General features: G+C 43.4%; 1 protein-coding gene across 1 annotated transcript in view; it reads right to left on the bottom strand.

The window, feature by feature from the left end:
• Window positions 1–23479, bottom strand: part of ITGA9 (integrin subunit alpha 9) — a 231036-nt gene that overhangs the window by 194751 nt on the left and 12806 nt on the right. Inside the window, exons 4-9 of the mRNA XM_080383261.1 lie at window positions 19169–19292; window positions 11155–11222; window positions 8709–8838; window positions 7071–7156; window positions 4409–4477; window positions 1034–1171 (exon numbers count right to left, since the gene is read on the bottom strand). Of these exons, the coding sequence (XP_080239387.1) occupies window positions 1034–1171; window positions 4409–4477; window positions 7071–7156; window positions 8709–8838; window positions 11155–11222; window positions 19169–19292 (615 nt within the window). The remainder of the gene's footprint in view (window positions 1–1033; window positions 1172–4408; window positions 4478–7070; window positions 7157–8708; window positions 8839–11154; window positions 11223–19168; window positions 19293–23479) is intronic.

The raw sequence follows: 23479 nt of genomic DNA, 5'->3' as shown, positions 1-23479 counted from the left end.
AGCCATTGCTGCTGTAAGTAATTCTTGCTGCAGGAGCATAAGAAACTCCTGATAGCTTCTTGGCTATTTTATTAAAAAAGATAAATAACTTATACACACTCTCACTGTGAGAAGGAAATGTGGGCTATTTGCTTGGCCTGAGGGCCCAGCAGCAACACTTCAGTATAAGCACTGGGAGAGCCTGCGGATCAAACTGAAACAGTAAAGCTCCTTTAAAGGAGGAGTGATGACAGAAAATAAAATTACACGAAAAGCAATTCTGAAGTCTCCCAAATGCTGCCTGTCGGACTTGTGGTGAATGTTAAAGTCCAGCATAAACAAACTCCATACATCAAAGTTCACAAGATACTGATGAAACCAACAAGTTTCATTTTAGTCCATAACAACTTCTTTGAGACAGCAGGTTTGGGACATGAACAATTATTAAATATTTAATAAGATGTAAGACCCCATCGTTTTCCTGTAAATACAACATGAGAATGATCTTGTTTTGCCCATGCAAGTAAGTTCAGACTTCTCCAAGACTGTTGTTGGGTCATGTGAAATTCAACAGTTCCAGCTGATAGGAACTTCCCCTGAAGTCGATCTGTGGGGGATAATGTAAATATAACACGAATTCAATCTCTGATTTTTCTCCACAAGGTCTCCTAAATCCCCAGACATTTGTGTTCTAATCTGTAGGTCCTAATGACCACCCAAAACACAAAGGAAACTCAGTCAAAGCTGCTGAGTCTTACTTGGGTTTGGCATCAAATTCATGTAAAGCCACAAATACCACCAAGTTTCAACACAAAACCAGAAACTTGCCCAGACCTCCTCGAAAGATTCACAGCTCTGTGATAAATGTGGGCTGGCGTATGGGAAACCACGATACCAGATGAGTTTTCCGTGACTTCATCCTCTGCCAGAGACCTCCAGAGCCCAACTATTTGAGACATCAAGTTTCACCAGGCAGTGCTGGAAAGACATTAGCGTTACCCTGCCCAGACCCACACCCTCATCCCTTACCAAGTCATCTCCTGTACATACTCACGTTTCCTCTGTTGATATAGACTGTGACTTGACCCTCATCTCTGATCTCAGAAAACATAGGTGCTCCGACCAGCAGGTCTGACAACCCGTCAGAGTTCAGATCAACTGCACATAAGGAGGAGCCAAAGTAAGAGCCCATCTGTAACCAAGCCGAGTCACAACAAAGCATTCAGTATCTGCCCACACACAGGAGGAAATAATTTAGGCTTTTTTTTTTTTTTTTTTTTTTTTTTTTTTTTTTTTTTTTTAAATCGATGACTTGCTGCTTTATCATTCACAAGCAGTCCTACAGAGAAAGCTTAGGGGATAATCTGGCAGGAACTAAACACTTCACTGTAACACTGCATCAGCTTGGTTGTTTTACCAACAGAATAAAACTTATATCCTGGGCCATGCTTAAGAGATTGCTTAGACTAGCTTTCACTTGACAAAAGCTTAAAACCAGGAATATGTGAAATAAGTTTCCCAAACTAAGACCTGGCTAGTGATTATTCATGCCCAGTGCCAAACTTCCTAAAGAGACTTGAAGTTGGGTACCACAGATCTTCTGGGAATACTTTAAACAAATAAAGAAAAGAAAAAAGAAAAATAGGCGAGGGGTAGGGTACCCATGAAAACAGGCATCTAAAATTACCTCGATTGTGGACTATCTTCCCCTGCTCTATTTGTGTCTGTATCCGTCACCTTCAGATAGCGGTACCAGTTATGGGGTTTGATCATAGCCTTTCCTCTCATGTACAGGCAGGTAAGTTGACACAAAAAGACTTCCAATAAAAGCTTTCCAGTTGACACACAAAAAAACTTAAGCCACTTTCAATCTCCAGTTATTATTACTTGATAAAAGTTAATTGCTTAAATTTAAGAAATAAATTTCATTACATAATTTTTTATATGGGTTAACAGTAAATGCTAACAATTTCCCAGCCAGCACTCACATTACAAATTTGAAAACACATTCAAACACAAAGAGGAAACCAAAAGCAAGAGTGTTATTGCACCCTTATTTCATTCACTTCTGCTAAGGTACTACAAGGCATACTCTTTGAGAGTAAGTACAAACCTTAGTCTCAAAATTAAAATCAGCTTCCACAGGAAAATTGGAAAGATACCGCTTCTTATTTGAAACTGAAAGCTGTTTACATAGCAGGAAAAATTGAGGTTACAGAAATAATTATTTAGGTTAAAAAGAATGAATCACATTTCTTGCATGCTTTTACATTCCTCATTGTGGATCTCTGACCCACTGCCTTCCAGGCCTGGTAAGTTTAGATGCACGAGCCAGAGCTACTGGGCATGCTAGGAGATGGGCAGCAGCAACTCTGTTCTGTTCAGTCCATAAGATTTAAAAGCTGCTAAATATATATACTGGGGTGACTTAAGGATAGAGTTTCAGTTTGTAATTCAGATTTTTGTGTTTGTGTGGGTTTAAGGTCAGACCTCAAACATCATTTGATTCCAGTTATTTTGTAGCTTCAGTTCCCTTGTGGATTTTTTATTTGTTGTTTTTTTTGTTTTGTTTTTTTTTAATCCACTAAGGCTTTAAAACAAATTTCTCATGGGTAAGGAGCGAAAGTTATGAGAAGCATTTCACTATGTATTCAGGCAGTTTTCAGGGAAAGGTTATTATTTACTTAACTGCAACATGGTATGTCTGAAGCATGGGTGAGTTCACGGTGCTGTGAGAACCTGAAGTTTGTGCACTTAACATTTGTACCAAGGCACTGCATTTTCTGTTCTCTTGTCTGCATTTGATTTCCTAGTTCACCCTCCAGCAATAAAAAAAGGGAAGGAAGAAACTGGCCTGCTTTTAACATCTGTCTAACAAGAATGTCAGAGCAATGAACTTTCACACCACTGGGAAAGACACAGCATTTTGTGAGAGATCATTTCCAGGCAGAGCTTATTGCTGAGCATGTCTGGTTGTATTTCAATCCCAAAAGAAAGCATGATTTAGGACAGCCTTCACTTTAGAATAAAATTCTCATTAGGATTTTAGAGAATTTTTAGGAGAGATGCTAACGCAGAAGGAGGAAATGACAGCCTAGAACTACTTGAAGGATGTAAATACTTGATTAGTTAAGTTACATATAAGACTAACACAATTAAATTGAAAAAGGAAAGTTTTTGGCTGAGACCGGGAAACTTCCTGATAGCTCTGTTTATTAGGTTGAGGAATAGTTCTCTAGGAGCACATCCTTAGGGACACTTAAAACTCAACAGGGAAAGAAATGAACAGGAAGCAATCAAACACAGGAGATGCCCTGGATGAACTGGGAGGTATTTTCCTTTCAAGCTGTCTGCAATTCTGCTAGAGCAGAGAAAGACAAATTTTAGAGAGACCCTAAAATACAAGTCACAGCATCCTTGTAGGTATACATCCTTGCAGTTTTTCCCTGCTTCAGGCACATTTTTAAAGATTGCAACTGTGTTTTGTTGGGGAAAAATAACAAAATATGATAACACTCTGAACTTGATAATACAGCCAAACACTTCAGATCCTTCTGAGGGTGACAGGTTTTCTTAGAGCCAGAAGCCCCCAGTAACCTTTTTCTTCTGTATTTCCCCTCCTTCCAGAAGACAGGCAACCACCGGTAAGGGGTATCATTTCTTCACTGTATTATTCCCAAAGACGCTGTTTTGCTATTAACCTATAGTTAGACATACTGTCCACTTCATTGCCCCTGTAACACACCTCCAGCAAGCCCACAGCGAGGAATACAAGCTGTTCACCATTCAAACACAGCACCACACAGGGGGAAGCTGGATCTCACTAGCATTCACTAAATTTCATTGAGGGGGTGGGGGGAGGAAAGTAGTTCATCTCTGAGACAACAGTCCTAACAGCAAAATGCAGAACTGATTCATGGTGGGAAAGGGGAAATCATCATCTCTTGAGGCAATGAAGCTGTTCCTTCAGAAAACAGCATAACTAATATATCCCGCTGTCACAGCAGGACACAGAAAAACAGACTGGGGCTTTGTGTATTAAACTAAGCTCCAGGCTACCCACATCTCCCAGTAACATCTACTAAGAGGAAATCTCTGCACCTAGGCTCACCTGGCACCCCAAGTCCCACATCTCAGAACACACTGCTACAGTTGCGTAAAGCTAAAGAAAACGACTAGAACAATTTTCAACAAGAGCTTTAATTTCAGTCACATGGGCATAGAGCAGACATTGCAGTCATGACTGCTACAGGAGAAAGGGTGTACAGCTGGTCTGCACAACAGGTTTAGCTCTTCTGGGAGGATAAGAAGAAACAGAATTTGCTTGACAACTCATGAAGCAGTGGAATGTAAATGATGCTCTGAGATGACCCTGCCATTATTTCTACCTTCTCTACTTAAAAGAAAACACACATATATAAAAGCTCACCTTTTTTCCTGAAGCCTGAAAAATCTTTATTAGAGAGCCTGATCGTCTGTCTGTTCTGAAAATATAAACCTAAAATGTGAAAAAAGAAAAAAGTTAACAAATACTAATTACAAAGCGCATAATGGTATGGCATTGGTGCTTTCCAAATAATATCCATATCATGATCATGGTGTGTCAAGATCCAATTTCATGACCACTTTACTGCTCAGCCGTCTTTTAAAAGACAAAACAGAGTTACGCATTCCCCTGATGAATCACAGGCCTCTTATCATAAGAAATGCTTGAACAGTAACTTGTCATCTACTTTTTTAGTGCGCATGTGTGTATGTGCACATGTGGGTATTTAAAAGCAACTAGTAAAGCAACTTTCCAATCCTCAAACAAGTGACATCTGGAGACTGCCTGGAAATGAGCAGGGCAAAAAGCTGAAAAGGCATAACCCTGCTCCCCTTCCCTTATCCAGCCTTCCCTTCTCAAGGACACGTGCCTGCACGTACTGCACTACAAATTTCACGATGCTTTAGCAAAGGTCAGAGCAGAAATCCCAGTTGGACCACCCAAGGCACTTGCACTGTTTCTGTCTGAAACAATCTGTAAATCAGAAAACTATTCAAACAGTCCACTCGTTGCTCATTTGCACAGCAGAAACTGTTTAACCTGGAACTCTTGGGGATAAAAGTATTGACATGAGTTCAGTAACAGATCTTGTACCACAATTTGAGATCTAAAATTCATGGCTTGTAGAAAGCGACTCCCTTCAACAGAAAGGCTGGCTCAGTCAGCCTTTACAATCTTCCAGCATCTGACAGGCTCCCTCCTAGCAAGCGCTCACACAGTTTACAGGACAGAGGATCCTTTACTTCCAAGGCCAGGTGGCAGAGCCAAGCACTTGATATCGTTGAATATGGGGCGAGCTATTACTAAGGTGGTAAGACAAGAGTTCAAAGCTGTTTTCAGCTGAAAACACAGCACAGATTCACTGTGGACACTTGCCCCAGGTATAAAGGGCTGCCTAGGTTTTGCAGTGACATGTTTAGCAGCGAGAACCAGGTGTCACAACTCCAAAATCAGTCTTAACTAATGACACTTTTGGTGACTTTGGAGAAATTACTCAGTCTCATTAAGCATCTTGGCTTTACCTTCAGTAAAAGGGTGTGACAATGCTGATCACTCTCTATCAGGGAAGTGGAAAGTATCAGCTTATTAGAGAGTGTGGAAAGCACAACAGGACTGCTCAGCATAATGTCCTGTACTCAACACCTCTTACTGCCTCTTTGCCATGGGTTTCTGCTACCCACAACCCATGCCAAGGGAGAGTAATACGAGCTTTTGTAACTAGAGCACCAGTCTTTAAACTGCAGGGCCAGCTGCTTTCTCATGGAACTCATGTTAGCAGCTGGTTTTCCCCTCTCCTTTTACAGAAATTAAATGTGTTCCACACAGAAAACAGGCTGGAAGGAAGGTGCATAAGAGCAGCCCTAACAGAGCACCTGGGTAAAGGAGACTACATCTTTTCCACGCACATATCATCTCAGTAGCAACTGCATTGCTACTCCATGTGTCCTAGTCATGCCAGATCAGGTGTATGTGCCAAGTTCATCCTCTACTTTTATTCTGTTTTTCCCACTTGCACTGCTATCCCCTGCGACATGGTTACCACCAAAAATAATCTTCCTAAGCCAAGGGATAGCGTTCCTGGTAGTGGAGACCTCTCACTCCTTCTTGATATGACTCAGCTACAACTCATGTCCCTATGGAGCATGGAAGATGGAAGGCAGCTGCAGGACAACTCTGCTCAAGCACACAGTGGCAGCAGGTCTCCAGAGGACTGGATTTTGAAAAAAAGAGGGACAAAAGCAGATCCATTACAAGCCTTCCCTCCTTCTTCCAGTTCCCACTTCTCCACCTTTGGTTCAGAAGTGTATAAGGGTCACAGTGCTCACCCTCAATAGGGTTCCCCAGATAGCAGCCGGGTACTTGGTACAGGAACACCAGGCACACCTAACTCACCAGCCATTTCCAACTAGCCACTCACTTTCTTACATCTTGGGACATCAAATATATGTATACCTACAGGAAAACTTTTTTTTTCTTTTTCTCCTTCTCAAGAGCCTATCACCAAGATTTCTAAGTACAGCTGGCAGCAACACAGATTCTAATCCACTAAACATCAAAGTATTATGAAGTTTTAAGAGGGACATCAATCACCTAGTAAATGGCTTTTCATGCTATTAGAGATGCTACCCTGAAGTAAATACTGAAATAGTCAAATGTATGAAGAAAACAAGCAGATGCCAAACTCTCTTTTCCAAGATTTTTTCATTTCCAGGCAAGGTTGAAGTGATAATTATATGTTACAAATGCTAAACAAAAGCAGTGTGAGAGAAATGTTGCCTATATCTTGCTAAAATAACTATTGTAAGGATTGAGTGGGAGAGAGAGGAAAGAGAGGGGTGAGGGATGTGAGGCACCAGGAGGGACAGGTCAAGAAAATTTGATTACTTCATCGAACTACCTCACCTCTCCCCTGCTCAGTACACCAAAACTACCCTGTAGGCAAAAATCTCTTGGCTTCCCAAGATATGTGGCAACCGCATCAGTATTACTTTTTTTTTTTTGCCCCGTTGCATCTGACCACATTATTGTTTCACAAAAGCCGCACCTTTCCGATGCCTCCATCCTGGGGAGCTCCTCCAACAACATCCGTGGTAGTCGGCTGAGAGAAATGACCTGCTGTCACCGCATATCCTGAGCGGGAGATGGGGTGGGGTAGGTGAGGAGAATAAAAATAAATAAATAAATAAGTAATTATGAAAGGAAAGAGCCTGAGAAACAGGTCAGTCAGCTGGATCACGCTCATTGGGTTTCACTGCTCCTCCTGGGCTGCATATTGGCAGCGTTCAACAACCATTCTGCTTGAGATGCACCAATATTCTGCTCAAAAGTTCACAGCAATGGGAAGTGACAGTACGCCCTCCAGTACTCTTCGAAAAGCTGAAGAAGAAAGGTGTGTGTGGAGCTGGGCATGGAACACACAAAGCAGGTACAAGGAGTAGTTTGGTAACCATGAGTCCAGAAAGGGAAGCAGGAAAACAGGAACAAGCACACACGCAGAGACCAAAGAAACCGCATCACCACAGAGAAAGTTTCACATCAAAGAGCAACAGTCCCACATCGACCAGACCCAAGTGTCCTCCTTTGACTAAAATCACTGCCGAGGATGGCTTGGAAAATTACATGCCTTTTCGGTCGACAGGGAGAGTGGAGGACAGTAGGCAAAGAGGTCAGAGAAGTTAATGGCTTAAAAAGATTTTTATTTAGGCAAGAAGAAATATGCGAGGATAGATCAAAGAAAGAAAGAGTGTATTTGAAAGAAGGAGATCAAAGATTCAGTCTTATTTGATATATTAAAATGATATATAATGACTAAAGATGAGTACTTTCCTTCTAAGGCTGTCTTGTATTTGCCTTGCTCTTCTGCTGTAAATTATGAGGCTCCTGTCTACAGGGTAAACACTATAATTCAGGTCTATCAGTGGCAAATCCTATTTATGTCCTCAAATATGTATATATACACTTCTTTAGCTATCACCAAGCCGTATCTTCTAAGTGGTATTTTTTTAAAGACTAAAGGTTAAGGAGAAAATGAGAGGTCAGTGTGAGTCTTTAGTCAAACAATATCAAACTACTGACTGAAATGCCTCCTAGGTCTCAGCAGTCAGGCACTGGGGATTAGGTGGAAGCCTTTAAATTAAGTATTTTAGGGATGTTAGCTGGTTTTAGAGCAAGTAAAACCAAACTGAAGACGTACTCAAACCTACAGCAAATCCTTTCACAAGCTCCTTCTGTTGCCAATGACTCAATTATATGGTGCTGGTTTTGGTGAAATAAATTTGTATCTGCAATATGCATTCTGTAATTATTTGTTGTACACATTTTAAAGACAGATCTAATCAGACATGCAGTCTAAACAATGACAAATAACTTTTTTGTCACAGGGCAAAGGCAGGAATGTAGGAGGCCCACTACCATCCAACCTGCTTTTCAGTTGAACTGCATTTTCTATATTAATCAAAAAAATCACAGCAAAGGTTTTTTTAAAAACAAGCAAACAAAAATGGAATATTATTTGCTTATATTTTTTCCAAGTAAGTAACTCTCTAATTCAGACATTCTTCCTTTTATGTTTTTCATAAAAATACATGACCCCAAAAAATCAGTATCACCTTTATAGCATCAAAGCCTTGAATACGTTGTTGCACTGATCCATTCTCACAGTGAGCACCAGAGAACTGCTTACCGAGGTACGTGTACCGCCTGGCTATCACAGCATCATCATTCAGCTTGAAATATGTGTTGTCAGTGAGATTCAGTACTTTGACAGTTCCTGTCCAATAATAAGATCCCGGTGCTCCCATGATGACCAACTCCTACAACAGGAAAAACAGAAGGGTGTGGTGGGAAAAATAAGGAAGAAAAAAAAGTCAAAACTGCACAAAAATTCATGCATTACACAGTAATGGAGAAGAGACAGAATACTAACTTAGAACACCAATTATAATTCCATCTGTAGCAATCTCCATTCTGCGTGCATGTAGAAAGTATCCTTCTTTCCAAACACAGAGGTCACTGCACACACCCTAGAGATATATGGTCTGCCCCTTCATGGCCCACTTCTAATCAGCTGTTCTACCACTTCAGTAGAAGACTTTCCTCAGCCTTACTAACCATCGAACATATCCCCACTAACACAGTCTTCCCAAAAATCTCTCTCCACCTGCTGCCTTTCCCAACCATCTTCCAGAAGACAGAAGACCTTCACCAAGTGACAGAAATGCCCCAGCCCACCCAGACCCACCACTCAGCTACAGACCATGTCACTATGCTGGCTGACATGCTATACCAACTAATCATGAAGGATACAGCACAAAGGACTTTGATTTTACGCCTATGAAGCTAAAGAGCTGCCATACACTCAACAATCAGCATGCGTGTTATGCTGTGGTTGGAACATTTTGCCTTCTCTGTCATCAGATACACTCTGCAAGAGACAACCTGGCTACAGTTCATTACAGACATCCAACATGATGCAGGATTTAAAAAGACTAGAAATCAGGCAAAGTTTGATCCAGCATCCAAAGGCAGATGCTCATGGATAATGTTTTTTAATCAAAATCCAAGGTACATTTGCATGCAAGAGAGACTGAGAAAACATTGCCCCAGAATATCCAGCATCCTTGCAGAAAAACCTTACTCCTGGATGTAGTTTTAAATACCGCCAGCAAGGGACCAAATTAAGCCTGGGAAGCATTAAGCATTAAGGTAAATTCTTCATCCCTGAAGGAGACACAAGGACAGCTGCTTTGCCTCACATTTCTGTCCAATGCAAAGCCATGGGTGGACTCCATCCTTGTGGGAAAATGTTCCTATGTCTGAGATCCCTTCAGGTGACCAGTTCGAGTCAGGGGCAGATGTTAAACAAGGGATTTTCCTAGTAAGACTATGGGGACAGGACTGCAAACCCAACCAAAGAGCAGGACGTGCTTGGCAACAGATTTTTTTCCTTGGGAGGGGCCATGCCCTTGAGGTCAAAGGATCATTTACCGGCAGGAACAACTACCATCAGCCGCGCTGAATATACGGTAGGGGCTTGCCTGTTTGACCCAAAAAGTCATTTATCTACGTTTCCTGCTCAGTGAGCTGCCATCAGGCTAAAGCAATGAAAGTTCAAAGATATCTTTTGAACTAGGGTAGCAAAGGAGGATTTAAAGCATGGGAACACAAACAGGCTGGAGAGAGCAGACAAGCCAGGAAACAGCTGCTGCTGGCTGAACATCCAGTTATCAGACAGTGCCACTGTGGCAACGTTGCCTGCCATCCCAGTTTACTCAGAGATCACCTTCTGCCATTTCAGAGAGGACACCTTTATTCTGCTTATATCAGCCTGGACAATAAATTCTGCAGAATTAGAAAAGTGAGTATATACTTGACATGACAGTAATAAGGAGCCTGATGCTGAAATAGCTTTTATTTTTCCTTAAAAAACCAAACCAAACAAACAAACAAACAAACAAAAAAAAAAAACAAAAACCCAACCCTGAAACGTTACAAAAAACATTACATACATAAGGGAACAAATTCATCTTTGAGATAAATAAAACATGGCTGATAGACTTCTGTCCAGGAAAGAATACGGCCCAATATTTAAAACAGCTCTGGAGCATATATTTTTACCACGCTATTTTTTCTCCATCTTTTTGCAATAAAGAACTGAAGCAGAACTGAAAAAAAAGTAGTGTTTAGCTTATGTACATATATGTGCATATATATAGTCACATATATACATATACCCACATTACACATACATAAACAAAACTGTTCAGGGAGGACTGTCTTATATCATCACTTAACAAGTTAATGTTAGACACAGAAATATCTTTATGCAAAATTTTGGGGATGTACACAATAAAAACATTCCTTGAGGATGCTTCCCAGAGTCAATTCATTTATTCTTGTCCGCAGACCTTGAGAGGCACATACACTTACATATGAACCACTGAGCAGGTGTGAAAAATGCAGGTTCCCTGGAGGCCAGACAAGGCAGGAGGGTGTCTGCTGGCAGGAAGGGGCCATCTCCAGCACCCAGCCCACTCTCCAAGCTGTGCTCGGGGCTCCACTCCTGGGGCATGTAGCAGAAGAGCCACTCAACATCCCCATCAGTTCTCTGTGTGTGCGCCCCTACTCACCTCGGTGAAGAAGCCCGCAATCCCTGCCTGGCATGAGCCGTGCTCCTCCCCATACTTCTTCTTGTACTCTGAATGGGAGAATGGAAGAAAACAAACCATGGTCATCCCTGGCACAGCATACACTCTCCCCCTGAGCCATCTGCACCACTACACACAGAGCCTGCAGAGATACCAGCATGCAGGGCTCCTGAGTTTTAACAATGCCTGGCACCACTGTGCACCATGGCACCCTCACCCACACTGTGGGGTAAAGTAAGGGACCTGAAACTGGGGGGACAGCCAGTGTGCTGCCTAGGGAGACACTAAACAAGCAGCATCACAGTTACATGGTAACAGCAGCAGCATCACCCCAGTAAAGGTGCATTAGAACAGGCTTCCACCTCTGGCAGCCAGATCAGCACAGCTGGAAAGGGAGGAGCAAAAGGAGAGGCACATGCCTACATGCCACTGACCTTGCACTAAAAGGTTTAATTCTCAGGCCCATCGCTACCTCAGAGAAATGAAGTGATTTTTTCCCCTACAATGACAGTCACCCAAGCCCCCATAAACACTGCTGGTAAAAAGATGCTTCAGGACACCAGCCCCAGGAGGGAGGTAGTGAGTGAGGAGAGGCCGCTGCATTTCTGAGTGATCAGACAAGTGTCTCATTTAAGCGATGCTCAAGTCTGCTGCTTTTAATGGCCACCTGCTCAGAGCTCCCAGTCCACAGGGTACCCAACCAGCATCACTACAGTTTTTGTTTCTGTATTTTATGTAGCAATTGTTTCCTCTATCAAACTTGAGGAATTTTCACTTTTTTTACTTTACCTTTTTGCAAAAGAAGAAAAAATATTTTTAGAAATACATTAAGTTGAGGGCAGGGGACTAAGAAAATAACTTTCCACCATGCTTTAATCCAAATGTTTTCAGTTCAATAGCATTTGAAACTTAAAAGCTGGATCAGAACCTTTGCAGGTTTTTTCTTAGAGCATTATTTTCAAATATTTACCATACTAATGAGTGCCCAGCTTCAGCATATTGCCACTTCCTGCATATTAGAGTCATTCAGGCTCCAAAAACATTCACCATATAGCCTGATAATTGTGATTTGAATTTTTTTTTCCATAAGCACCATTATCTCATTGCTAAATGATAAAAATTTTAATGAAATCAATAAGCAATTGCCTCTTTGGAACCAAGCAAGTTCCTTTTCAGTTGCATTTTATCTTATTGAAGATTAAGAGGATTTAATTATAAACTGCTGCCTTCTCTCATAATTTTTTCAAAATATTGTCTGTGTATATATATATCCACACACATACACACACTCATTCCCCCTTTATATATTATATATAGTCTCTTCCCAGCATCATAAAGATGCTCAGATTTTAAGGAATGTGCTGAAGTCACACCAGTTGCACAGGGAGAGGTTTAATTGGAGATCCTGCAGAACAGTAACTTGATCCACAAATTACAGGCAAAATACCTAACACCCTTGGCTGAGGCAGGGTCCTGTCAAAACATGTGTGTCCCAGCAGACTAGGAGGGCCAGAAGCACACTTGGTCTCACACACACAAATGTCCTGCATTCCTAGTGGGAATGCATGACAACAATTCCACTGAGAAATGAAGACTGTATTTGCTCCTATCTATTCAGAAAGTGCTAGGGCTCTGAATCACTAGCTTTCTACATACATAGAAATAGGCGCTTCTCGCCTGGGGAAAAAAATATCTGTTTATTGATATGAACATTTTTTTATTCAGAGGGCTGAGGAGATGAGGTTTCTCCTTCTGGCATTTCCTGACAAATAATGCCGTGCACGGCCTAAAGGCCCTGCCATCACTATGGCTGGGTTCCCATCTTTGTACAGGACAAAACGCAAGTTCCACATCCATCCCATTCAGAGGCTTTCACTCCCAGCCAAGGTTTTCCCTTTACACAATGTACTGAACTGCGAACAGACTTTGCCTTTTCCCGGTTTTGCACTGCACTAGACCTACTGTAACTCTAAACAAACACTAGCCATTGTGGCCCCAGAGGTCTGGAAGCACCATTCTGCCTCACCTGCTGTGCTTGGCAGGAGGCTTTTGTAATGCCGAGCTCAAGGCTTTAGAGACTGCCTTCTGAAATCCCACTTCACGGCACATTTATTTATTTATTTTTATGGAGGGCAAACAAGAGCTGTGCCCAGCCTGCCACAGAGCCATAGCTGCCATGGCCTCCAGGCCCCCAGCCACCACAAGACCACAGCGCCCACCATCCCCGTGGGCACCAGAGGCTGTGGCCCTGGCTAGGTCTTACTCACCACCCAGGTGAGGACATGGCCTCTTAAAAGCCAAATAAGCCCACCCATCACCCGGGGTACAAGGCAGAGGATTTCTTAAGAATATATTTGTTGTGAGAGCAAGCCTTGACGGCGCTTTGTGTAAGGCCCTTAATCAACCACTGCAAGTGGACCCCACCAAGGCCCTTAATCAACCACTGCAAGTGGACCCCACCGACAATCTGATGGATATAAAATGTCGTACTTCCCTATAAAATTGCATTACATTTGGCTCACTGTTTCTTTAAGTGCCTCCTTCAAAACAAAACCAGCTCAATTGGCTTTAAAATGAAAGAGGGAAACTGCCATAGGACATTTAACTCACACACTGAAGGATTTAGGTCAGGCCAACGACGCCATAACGGCAGGGAATGCCTCAGTGCGGGATGGATGGCAAATCAAGTTTGTTTCTGATTTCGGATTTTCAAATGTCTCCTTTTCTTCTATAAACAGGCAACACACAAGAGCCTCAAACATAATGGCGGCTTCCCCAGCCATCAGTGCTTTGCCATAGACATAGTAACCCCAGCCGCCAGAGAGACCCCCTCCACAGTGCCCATGACCATGAGTGGTCCCCCTCGCACCAGCTGGCCCCTGAACTCAGCTGCAAACTAAAAACAAGGGCATGCAAAACCGTAGAAGGGCAGAAGGAGTGGTGCCAGCTTCAGCAATGGAACAAGGCAGTTATTGAAGGGTGGATCCGTAGCTTCACGTGGTTGTGTTTAAAGAATGTGCAAAATTGCTATGTTACTTAAGATAAACAGGATTTTCTTCTGATAAAGCAATATGTGCACAAAAATTAAACTGTTTCTCCAATCAAGTCAAAAAGCTTATTGAATTCACAGCATTGTTTCATTACAATATTAAATTTGCCTACTTCAAAAATAAATTAAAAAAAGAAAAAGAAAAGAGAGACCAAATTCAGATCTCAGAGTAACTTGAAACAAAAGTCCCAATATCAGAGGACACAACGCAGCTGATTTTCATCAGCAATAAATGTATTAGAAAAAGAACAGAAACACATCATTGTTTTCATTGCCAAACAACAAAAAACCAAATCATTCTTTAAATGAACAGAATTACTATTAACTGCAATGCATAAGGAATGGCAAAGATTTGCACAATAATAGTTGCACAGTAAACTGGGTCGGTACGCTCACTGAAACTCATACTTCCAAAAACATTGTTCATGGCTTTATGTGAAGTTCAGTGTTTTTAAAGTCACTTACATTGCCAGTACTATCTGTCAAACTAATGGCCCTACATTTCACTTAAATAACTAGTTATGCTTTGGTTTTAAACAGTGGATAGATGGATCGCAGCATTTCAAGTAAATGCAGAGTTTGGACATACGCGGTGCTTCTGTGAACTTAAGAAAAGACATCAAAACATTTTGACTTGAATAAACCTGACAATACTTCTCAGGAAAAAGAATACAGCTTACAGAAGAAGAATAAACGGATTCATTACAGTAATGAGGTATAGCACGCAGTATTGATGCAAAACAATGACCATCCTTCCTCCCTACAGGTATCAAGCCTCCACCCTATCATTATGAGCTCTGAGAACATCACACAGAGATTAACCTCTTTCCCTAACACCTCTGAGAAGGAAAACAGCTTTAGTGACATTTTGCAAGAGGAAACAGAAGCACAGAGACCCAAACATCCCAGACATGAAGGCTATTCAAGCATTTAAAGCTCCACTGACACAGAGGAGAGGTGAGCACCACGGTGTGGGGGCACCCAGACAGATGCAGTTCTCCAGGGAGCCAACAGCCCAGTCCAGACAAGACACTAGGCTCCTGGATTTCCAGCGTAACCCTTTCAGCACAGAACCATCCCTCCCCATCAGCCCACCTAACTCCTATCTGAAGCAGTACATTTCCCCCCCCCCCCCATGCCAAGCAGGGCTCCTTTCCACCCATGCAACCATGATCACAGCCCCCCGTCTGGGACAGTCATGTCCCAGCACTACAGGCTTCTGCCTCTTCCCTAGAGCTGATCTGCTTCTCCCAAGCACCAGGTGAGCCAAAGAGGCATGAAAACCAAGATTGCTTCTACCTCCCCTCCACTTCGGTGCACAGCAGTGACACCTGTCACTCGTACAACAGTGCCAGCCAGCCATCGATGCAGTGAAACAATCAGCCAGCAGGAAACTGTGTAGTCACTGTGTCAGCTCACAGCTTTTGCACACCTGAATAGCAACATTTGCATTAGGTTCAGATATTGCATAGAGTGGATTTGGTAGTTTCCATGTAGCTCCAGGCAATAACTGCTGTCATGAACAGAGCCTTTGTTTTTACACTTCTTTATTGTACTTTCTCATCTGCTCACAGACTGCTGTGCACCCCTGATTACACAGGCTGCAAGCCACTAAACTAACTGCTGCAGCAACAGCTGACAGCAAAGCAGTAAGATGTGGCTGAGTCTGGAAGAGGTGACTGCCTCACCTCTCTGACACTGAAGATGTGCCATGAATATATACATAAAGGGAAAAAAAAAAACAGAGAGAGAAGATGGTAGCAGTTTGTAGCCATGATGACCTCAGGTTATAAGAGAGGTAAGGCTGAGGAAGAAGTAACTGGATAAAACTATATACAAACAAAATGGATAAGCTGTGATGTGTGATGATTCTAGAAGCCAATGTTCCTCAACTTCCCCTCTGAGCAAGTGTCTCTAAAAGTCTCTAAGCAAGTTTCAATGCCACAACATAGCATAAGCTCCAGAGTGCAGTAAGATCCTGTATCTACCATCTTCACAGATGGAAGCAAAGTGACTAGTTACAGTAAACTATAATTTGCACTGGAAGCCTCTTCCTTCCCATCTTACAGTGCTTTACTACTCTAGGAAGAAACAGTAGTAATCTTCTGACCTAGCATTGTGGTATTGGGTTTGCACCACAAAGTAGGGATGTTTTGATGGCTTGCAAAAAAACAGATGTGGTCTGGACCCTGTAGGAAAGTTTGTTTATCCCTTTGGAGGCAAGGCACGTGAGCATGTGCTGTTCCCCTTATTTACTAACCAAAGGGTCCATCAGTCTTCCCCACCTCCACCAACAATTCCTACCGCAGCAGAGGAGTAGGAAATCATCCCAGCTTTCCCTATCAGCTGGGCTGCTTCTCACAGTAGACACAGCCACCCTTCTGCTTTGCAAACTGAATGCATGGGGGGAATGAAGAGACAGCTCCCTTTTTTTAGAAGGCCATTAAAACTACAAGAAAAATAACCAAGTGAAAGCACTGCCTGGAAGGCTGTGGCTCCATACACCAGCTATACCACAAAGGACATCCAGTTCATCTATACCAGATTAGCTCCTACTCAGAGAGATTGAATTTAACTGTTAGGCTTGCTGCTGTTCTCATTAGCTCTCAATCACTTCCAGACTTCTGTCAGCCCTTTCAGGGAAGCCGGACAAGAATAAGATGGATTGAAACTACTATGTTGTTGCACCACTACCATCCAGTCAGGAAATTTCCATTTCCTCCTTTGTCTTTAATTATTAATCCTGCTTTATGCGGACAGAAAACATACCGTATGCATTAAGTATGTCTGTTCCAAGGTCAGACTCCTCTCCGCTTCTGGCACAAGACTTTTGTTACACAAGCGAATAATCTGTCTTAAGACGCACACACACAGAGAAATGGTTGGGGACTGATGTGCACTCAGCTGGGCTGCACCTTTTGCCAGTTTGGTGAAGGTCACCTCCGCTTGGGGACCATGCGGCCACATGAGCCTCTCATGGGGCTTGTCAACTTAGCTGTGTTAACGAGGGGGCTTCTGGAAACGAGCATGTGACCGCCTGCACCCATTCACGCATGGCAAGTCCCAGGTAAGGCTGAGACACCAGGACCTCGGCAGCTGAAGGCGTGCTCCCCAGTGCAGGGTTTGCAGCCATGGCTCTGGCAGCTGCCCGGCGATGGCCGCAGAGGCTTTCTGCGTAACAGCACTTCAGCTGCATTACACATCATGTTTATTACCCCTATCAGACGCTTCTCCCCTTTGGGCTGTTCCCCAGTGTCAGCGGAGGAGAATTTCTTCTGCTGCTTCCAGAAAGTGAAGGAAACTAGTTACAAGGATGACTGCAATCTTATTTCACAGCACACCTCAAACACCAAACCCCTCTGCATGAAGTACCACATCTATCTCTTTGAGCTTCTTTTATTGAAACCTAAAAGATCCAGGAGTACACAAATGCAGCCAGTCCTCATGATAGTTTGTGATTTCATGTCGGGGGGGGTGGGAAGGGAAGAAAATCAGTCCCAAACCTCCAATTTTCACTCTAGCATGGAGTGAAATTAAGCCAACATCGTACTGCACCAGCCCTGCCAACTTTCCACTGGCTGCTCTGCGTGTACTAGGCCCACACATTTCTATTTTCTAGCAATTCCTGGCAAATATCCTGTCAGATTAGCAGCAGTTTTACTCTGAAGACATGACGCACAGAAAAACACAAGTGGCTCATCTCTTCCAGAAACCACCTCCTTGCCACAACTTCAAGCAAGCTGCTTTTAAGGTGGCACAGGAGCAGTGACACAGGGAGCCCCAGCAGCTTCCCCACGCATGCTAATTGACCATAAAGTTAATACTGGATGATTTGCCGTACACTACCTCAGTGTGAGGTCTTATCCTGGCTTTGCTGACAAATGCAAAAGAAAAAAATAAATAATAATGGACAAATACAATAGGACGGTGCTCACAACAGGAAGGCTTACATAGTTTACTTGTATTCTGCTGCAGAGCAGCTGGCGTGGCTGGGTCAGTTGGCTCAATCCCCCTCACATTTCAAATAATGACCAGTTTCAAGGCTGGGAAATGCTCAGTGCATGAGTGTGGGCCATCTCAAGATGTATGAGTTTGCAGTGGCAGGTCCCAGAGCAAAGTCCAGAGGGAGGGGAGAAGCCACCTCAGGAGAAAGAGTGGGCATGGAGCAGACAAAGTTCTGTCACAGAGCTGGCTTTACAGGCTGCCAAGATGGGATGCGGCTGCTTGCCAGCATCAGGGAAACTTGCTTGGACATCCACTGCCTTATCCCTCTCCCACTTACTAATGTCACCAACTGGCATGGTGCTGGCTGCTGCCATCTTTGGACCGGGGCGGGGGAATTAATAAATAAAATCAGAGTTCTTGCCTACAACAAACTCTGCTGCATCTTGACTTCTGAACTCCCACGCTTCTTCAAGCTCCTACAGGCAAGAGGGGAGAGATGATGCCCAGGACAGGCAAGAAAAACCAAGAAGGTGCTTTCCCCTGAAACCTTTCTCTGAAGGCCAAGAAATCTTAGGAGACATCCTATCTTCTTCCTAACACCACACTCATGCCTCTGGTTTAGTTAATTGCTGTTGGCTGAGCAGACACTGTCCTCTGAAGTCTTTAGGAAAGGAAACACGACACAAGAGTCTCATATGCACCAAAGCGCTAAAAAATTAAAATGCTGACGTTAAAATTAGAAGTGTGACCACGCACAGCGAGTCACAGGACTCATCCAGTCATTGTGCTACTCTCCCAACTTCATCTCAAACCCAGCCACCACACCAGCTGGGCTGCAAGGCAGCTGTATGTTAAAAAAAACCAACAAACAAACAAAACAAAACAAAACCAGCAGTGATGGTTGCTGTGGATGGTTTTGGAAATAAAGGGAAAACACAACAGCTGTAAAATGATAGCACAGCAAGGCAGGTAAGCCCCACTCCCAGCCCCCACACTCCTTACCTTCATAACAGGGCCAGAGCTTCCTCCCGTTGGGCTGCAGGTTGGGGGGAATGATGTTGCAGAAGCCGTGGGGCAGGATGTACTCTGTCTCATAGTAGATGTTTTTCCAGCGATGTGCACATGCCTAAACAGATCAGATCACTTACGTCATTGATCCAGAGACACAGGACAGCCTCTGACCAAGGCACAGCATGCATGATCAGGACCTCTCAGCATCACCTTCCCCCCACAACCTCCTTATGTCCCACTCTTTCTAGATAAAGTGTCTTCTCACTGTTATCTTCTGCAACTCAGGATGCTGCCTGACCTGGCAGCTCAGATCTCAGCTTTCACATGTGCATGACTAGGAAAGCAACAGGTCTCAGAGCAAGACAGAGCCCATGCTAGAGATTTCAAGATCTCTCACTGTGTATGAATCCTCATGGCCCATGAAGCTTTTCTAACTAAAGATACACTAACAGAACTCAGCCAAGCCAGAAAAGGGGGGAAAACAAGGAAAAATGACATTAAGAATACACATAAGATCGTAATGGATGCTTAGACTCAGATGGTTACTAAGACCATATTAGAAGATCATCCCGCCAGAAGATGCCCGTGTGAGTCAAAGGCTTGTCTTTCTGGGAAGGGCAGCCTTGTTTCTGGTGACAGAAGAGCTAGGCCTCATTTACTGGTAACAAATTTAAGTGCAAATGCCAGAGGTTTTGTCACAACAGTGGCAACATCAGTCAAAGTGCAGATGATCTGCAGAGATCAGGGTACCTTTCTCTTTGTAGTGAGGAATAAGATCACCCTGCAAAACCAGAGGCAAACCAGTGTTACCAGGACACTTGCTCCCTACAACCGCCATACACAGTCCCACATACAAGCCAATGTGGAGCCTGGTTCACACCTCCTCAGAACCTATTTGCTACAAATATTAACACTGCATTGCTGCCAGACAAGCCACAAATTGCCTGATGCTCAGGGGTTAATTGGAATAAAAGGAAATGAAATGTGAAACAGCAAAGGCTTTGAACTTGAGCACATGCCGGGCCGTAGCTCCAGCTGGTCCAAGTCACTGAAGTCAGTGTAGATGTGTCAATTTATATCATTTCAGGCTTGGTCCTGTGTGAACAGAGCAGCCTCTATGCTACAAATCTTCTCCACGTACTTCCAGCTTTTCCTGGAAACTTTGCGTCAGCCCCCGTCACAATACCCACATTCGACCTAATCCTCCTCAGACAAGACACCTTCTGTCTTCCTTCCCTTTGTGCTACCCCACTTTTCTGCAGCAGCATCTCAGAGCTGCCCGTGAGAGCATCTCAACATCATTAAAAAATATACCCGTAAGACAGGCACAGTCATGTAACCTGCCCAGTAAAGGACCTGGGAAGCGTATCAACCACTGGGAAGCTCAAAATTCAATCCAGCAATCAACACAGGCCCCTTCCCACATACTTAACCCCAGAGAGACATAAAAGGGTAATAACACTGAATTTTTATTATTTAACTGAAACAGAACAAAACCAGTTGTGCACAAGCCTGCTCTGCTGTTCGCAGCGCTGCATTTGGAGTTCTGTATTTATTGCTTTCCTAACTTCCAGTACTCAAAGGAGAAGCACGTATCCTGAAGATGGCTATTGCAGAGGGATAACGGGGGCTCCAGGGGCTGTGGAAAGCTCTGCACCGCACTGTGTGTCACAGGCTGCCACCCATGACACGAAGGATGCTTCTGATGGCACTCTGCTCAACAGCCAAATGCATGTGAGGAGTCCTGCAAGAGCAGCTTTGCTGACTCCCTTACAGGCTTTAAGGAAGCCCAGTGAGGATTTTAATCCCCATGCACCACCTATTTAAAATTCAACAGAAAAAAAAAAAAAAAAAAAAAAAAAAAACAGCACATGAAACACTCATTTTCAGAGTAACCAGGAAAATAGTTTCTCTCCTGATGGATCTGTGCTGCGAGCATAAATATACACATGCACAGCCCTTTTAAAGACAGCATCATAAAGACACATACCATTAAAGTGACAATCAAGTCAACCCCAACTCCGGATATAGACTCAAACGGAAACAGACCAAGAGTATTTTTTTAAATTATGTAAAGATAAATAAAGGATTGTGATACTGTAAATTCCTCGACATTTTATATCTCAGAAACTGCAAGGGACTCACATAAATTAACCTGCTAATCTCTCCCAGAGGAGCACAAATGACAGAGTCAGGGAAAGCAGCAGCATTTCATCACAAGCAGGAGGCTTTGCTCAGGAGTGAGGCACAGGAGGTCAAGAAAGACAGAACACTGAGGAGAAAAAAAAAGGAGCTGCCGCATAAGAAGTATGTTCAAAATCAGCTGCAGGCTATGGGCTCAGTTTAACACTTCTGGGCATACTTACCTAAGCTGTTAAGGTTTGGTTTTGGGGTTTTTTTTAATGATCACTTTTGTGTACCTCAGCATGCCATGTGTTCAGGCACACTACAGTTCACCACTGACTGCCTGAGTCTGCAGACAGCTCTTAACCGCAGCTCCAAGAGATGAGCTCCACCTCTGTAATCTCAGCGGGGGCTTCCCCAGACTCCCCCATACCACAGCTGTGGATTTTGACATTTTCCCAATGGACCAGAGTTCAGCAGCTCCTCTTCCTCTCCAAAACACTTTTCTGCAGCCAGGCAACCAGCACATTTGTCTCCCTGCCATGACAAAGCTTGTCCACAGCTGCTTTTTGTTCTCCTGCCTTCCCAAAAATGCTGAGCTGGATTACAGTATGTGGTCCCTGCATTATTCAGTGTTGCTGAGGCAAGGTGATGTGCTACCAAAGGTGGCTACAACCTTCCTTCTCCAATGGCACATGTCTGAGCAGGTCTGGGGAACAGAGATGAGTCACCCAAACTTGATGCTGTGGAGAGGGTTTTTCTGTGGTTGGTTTGGTTTTGGTTTTTTTTCCCTTAAAGTGACTGCAAACAATTGACAGCTTATACGCCTTTCTTTACATGCAGACCATAGTGTATACATGCATACCCTGTGTACACCATCAGTACAATTTGGTGCTCAGCAGCTGCTGCTGGGACACAGACTCTGGCTCTGCCACAGAACAGGGGAGAAAGGATGTAAACTCTCGCAGCAAAATAAAATGCTTCTGAGCAAAGCACATGGAGCTCTCTTATTGATGGCAGACACTGCATTACTGTAATATAATGAATAGGCCATTTCAGAACTGCAACCACTTTGCTCTCTTCTGTATTGAACGCCAGCCATGAGCTCTGCAGCATAGGAAAAGCAACACAAAAACACTCAGGCTTCACTTCGGAGGCCGAGTGACTCACCTGAATGCACGGTCCTTACAGAGCCCTCTGCTGACTCTTAAAGTCAGAGTCCAAACGAGGGACTCTATGAACCTGCCGCTGTCAGACCACTTCTGGTTTGCTCTTCCCTAGGAGGACTTTGGCTTTGCTGCAGTGATGGGGTGTTTTACCGACATACACACAATCACTAAATGTGCCAGTAAGTCAACTACTTAAAAAGAAAAATAGCAGCACTTGATTATAAACAGAGTAACAGCAGGCGTGGCAGGTATTTAGGAAGAGCAAAACTGAAGGATGTGGCTTATCTCCAAATCATAATGTTCTGCGCCCAGTTCCTCTCCCAGCAAAAGTAGAAGGAGGACTTTTGCCATTTCAGTTTGGAAAGAGCTGGCAATCTCAGCTGTATTATTGCAGCACATAGATTTATGCAAAGATTGACTGATAGCACACCCAAGGACAGGAAGCCAGCTCTGCAAACCCAGAGCTTTTTTTAGCTAATCTTACTACTTCATTTGTTTAAATACTCATTGTTTGATGCTTTTCTATTTAGTCTGTCACACAAATATAAAACTCTGCTTCAGTAACATCCTGGCACAATATGGACTCAAACACAATCCACTTGGTACCAAACACCAGCTAAAGCCCCCCGCACGCTCCTCACCTTCCCTACCACCCCTTTCCACTGAAGCCGGTACTCTTATCGGGCAGTTGAGGAAGGCTGATAAGACAGAAATTTAAGCCACTAAGCAGTTTCAAAAGCAAAAGCAACAACTTCTTTGCACAATCCACAGTTAAGCTATGAGACTAATTCCTCTAACACAGGATGTCAAGAGCATAAATATTTCACATGCGTTTAAAAAGCAACTACTTGTATTTATGCAAAAACAACAAAAAAAAGCTCATCCAGGGCTATTGACCACAAAGATACCACTCTGACTTAAAGGAATCCCTGCAAGAAATGCAGTAGAGCTGTAATGCCTGACAATAAAGTCTGCACACGCTCCTAACTATAGGGAATCGCTCAAGAGT

Source organism: Falco punctatus (genome assembly GCF_963210335.1).
Source record: "Falco punctatus genome assembly, chromosome: 4".
NCBI lineage: Eukaryota > Metazoa > Chordata > Aves > Falconiformes > Falconidae > Falco > Falco punctatus.
This window is presented reverse-complemented; position numbering and strand designations above follow the sequence as displayed.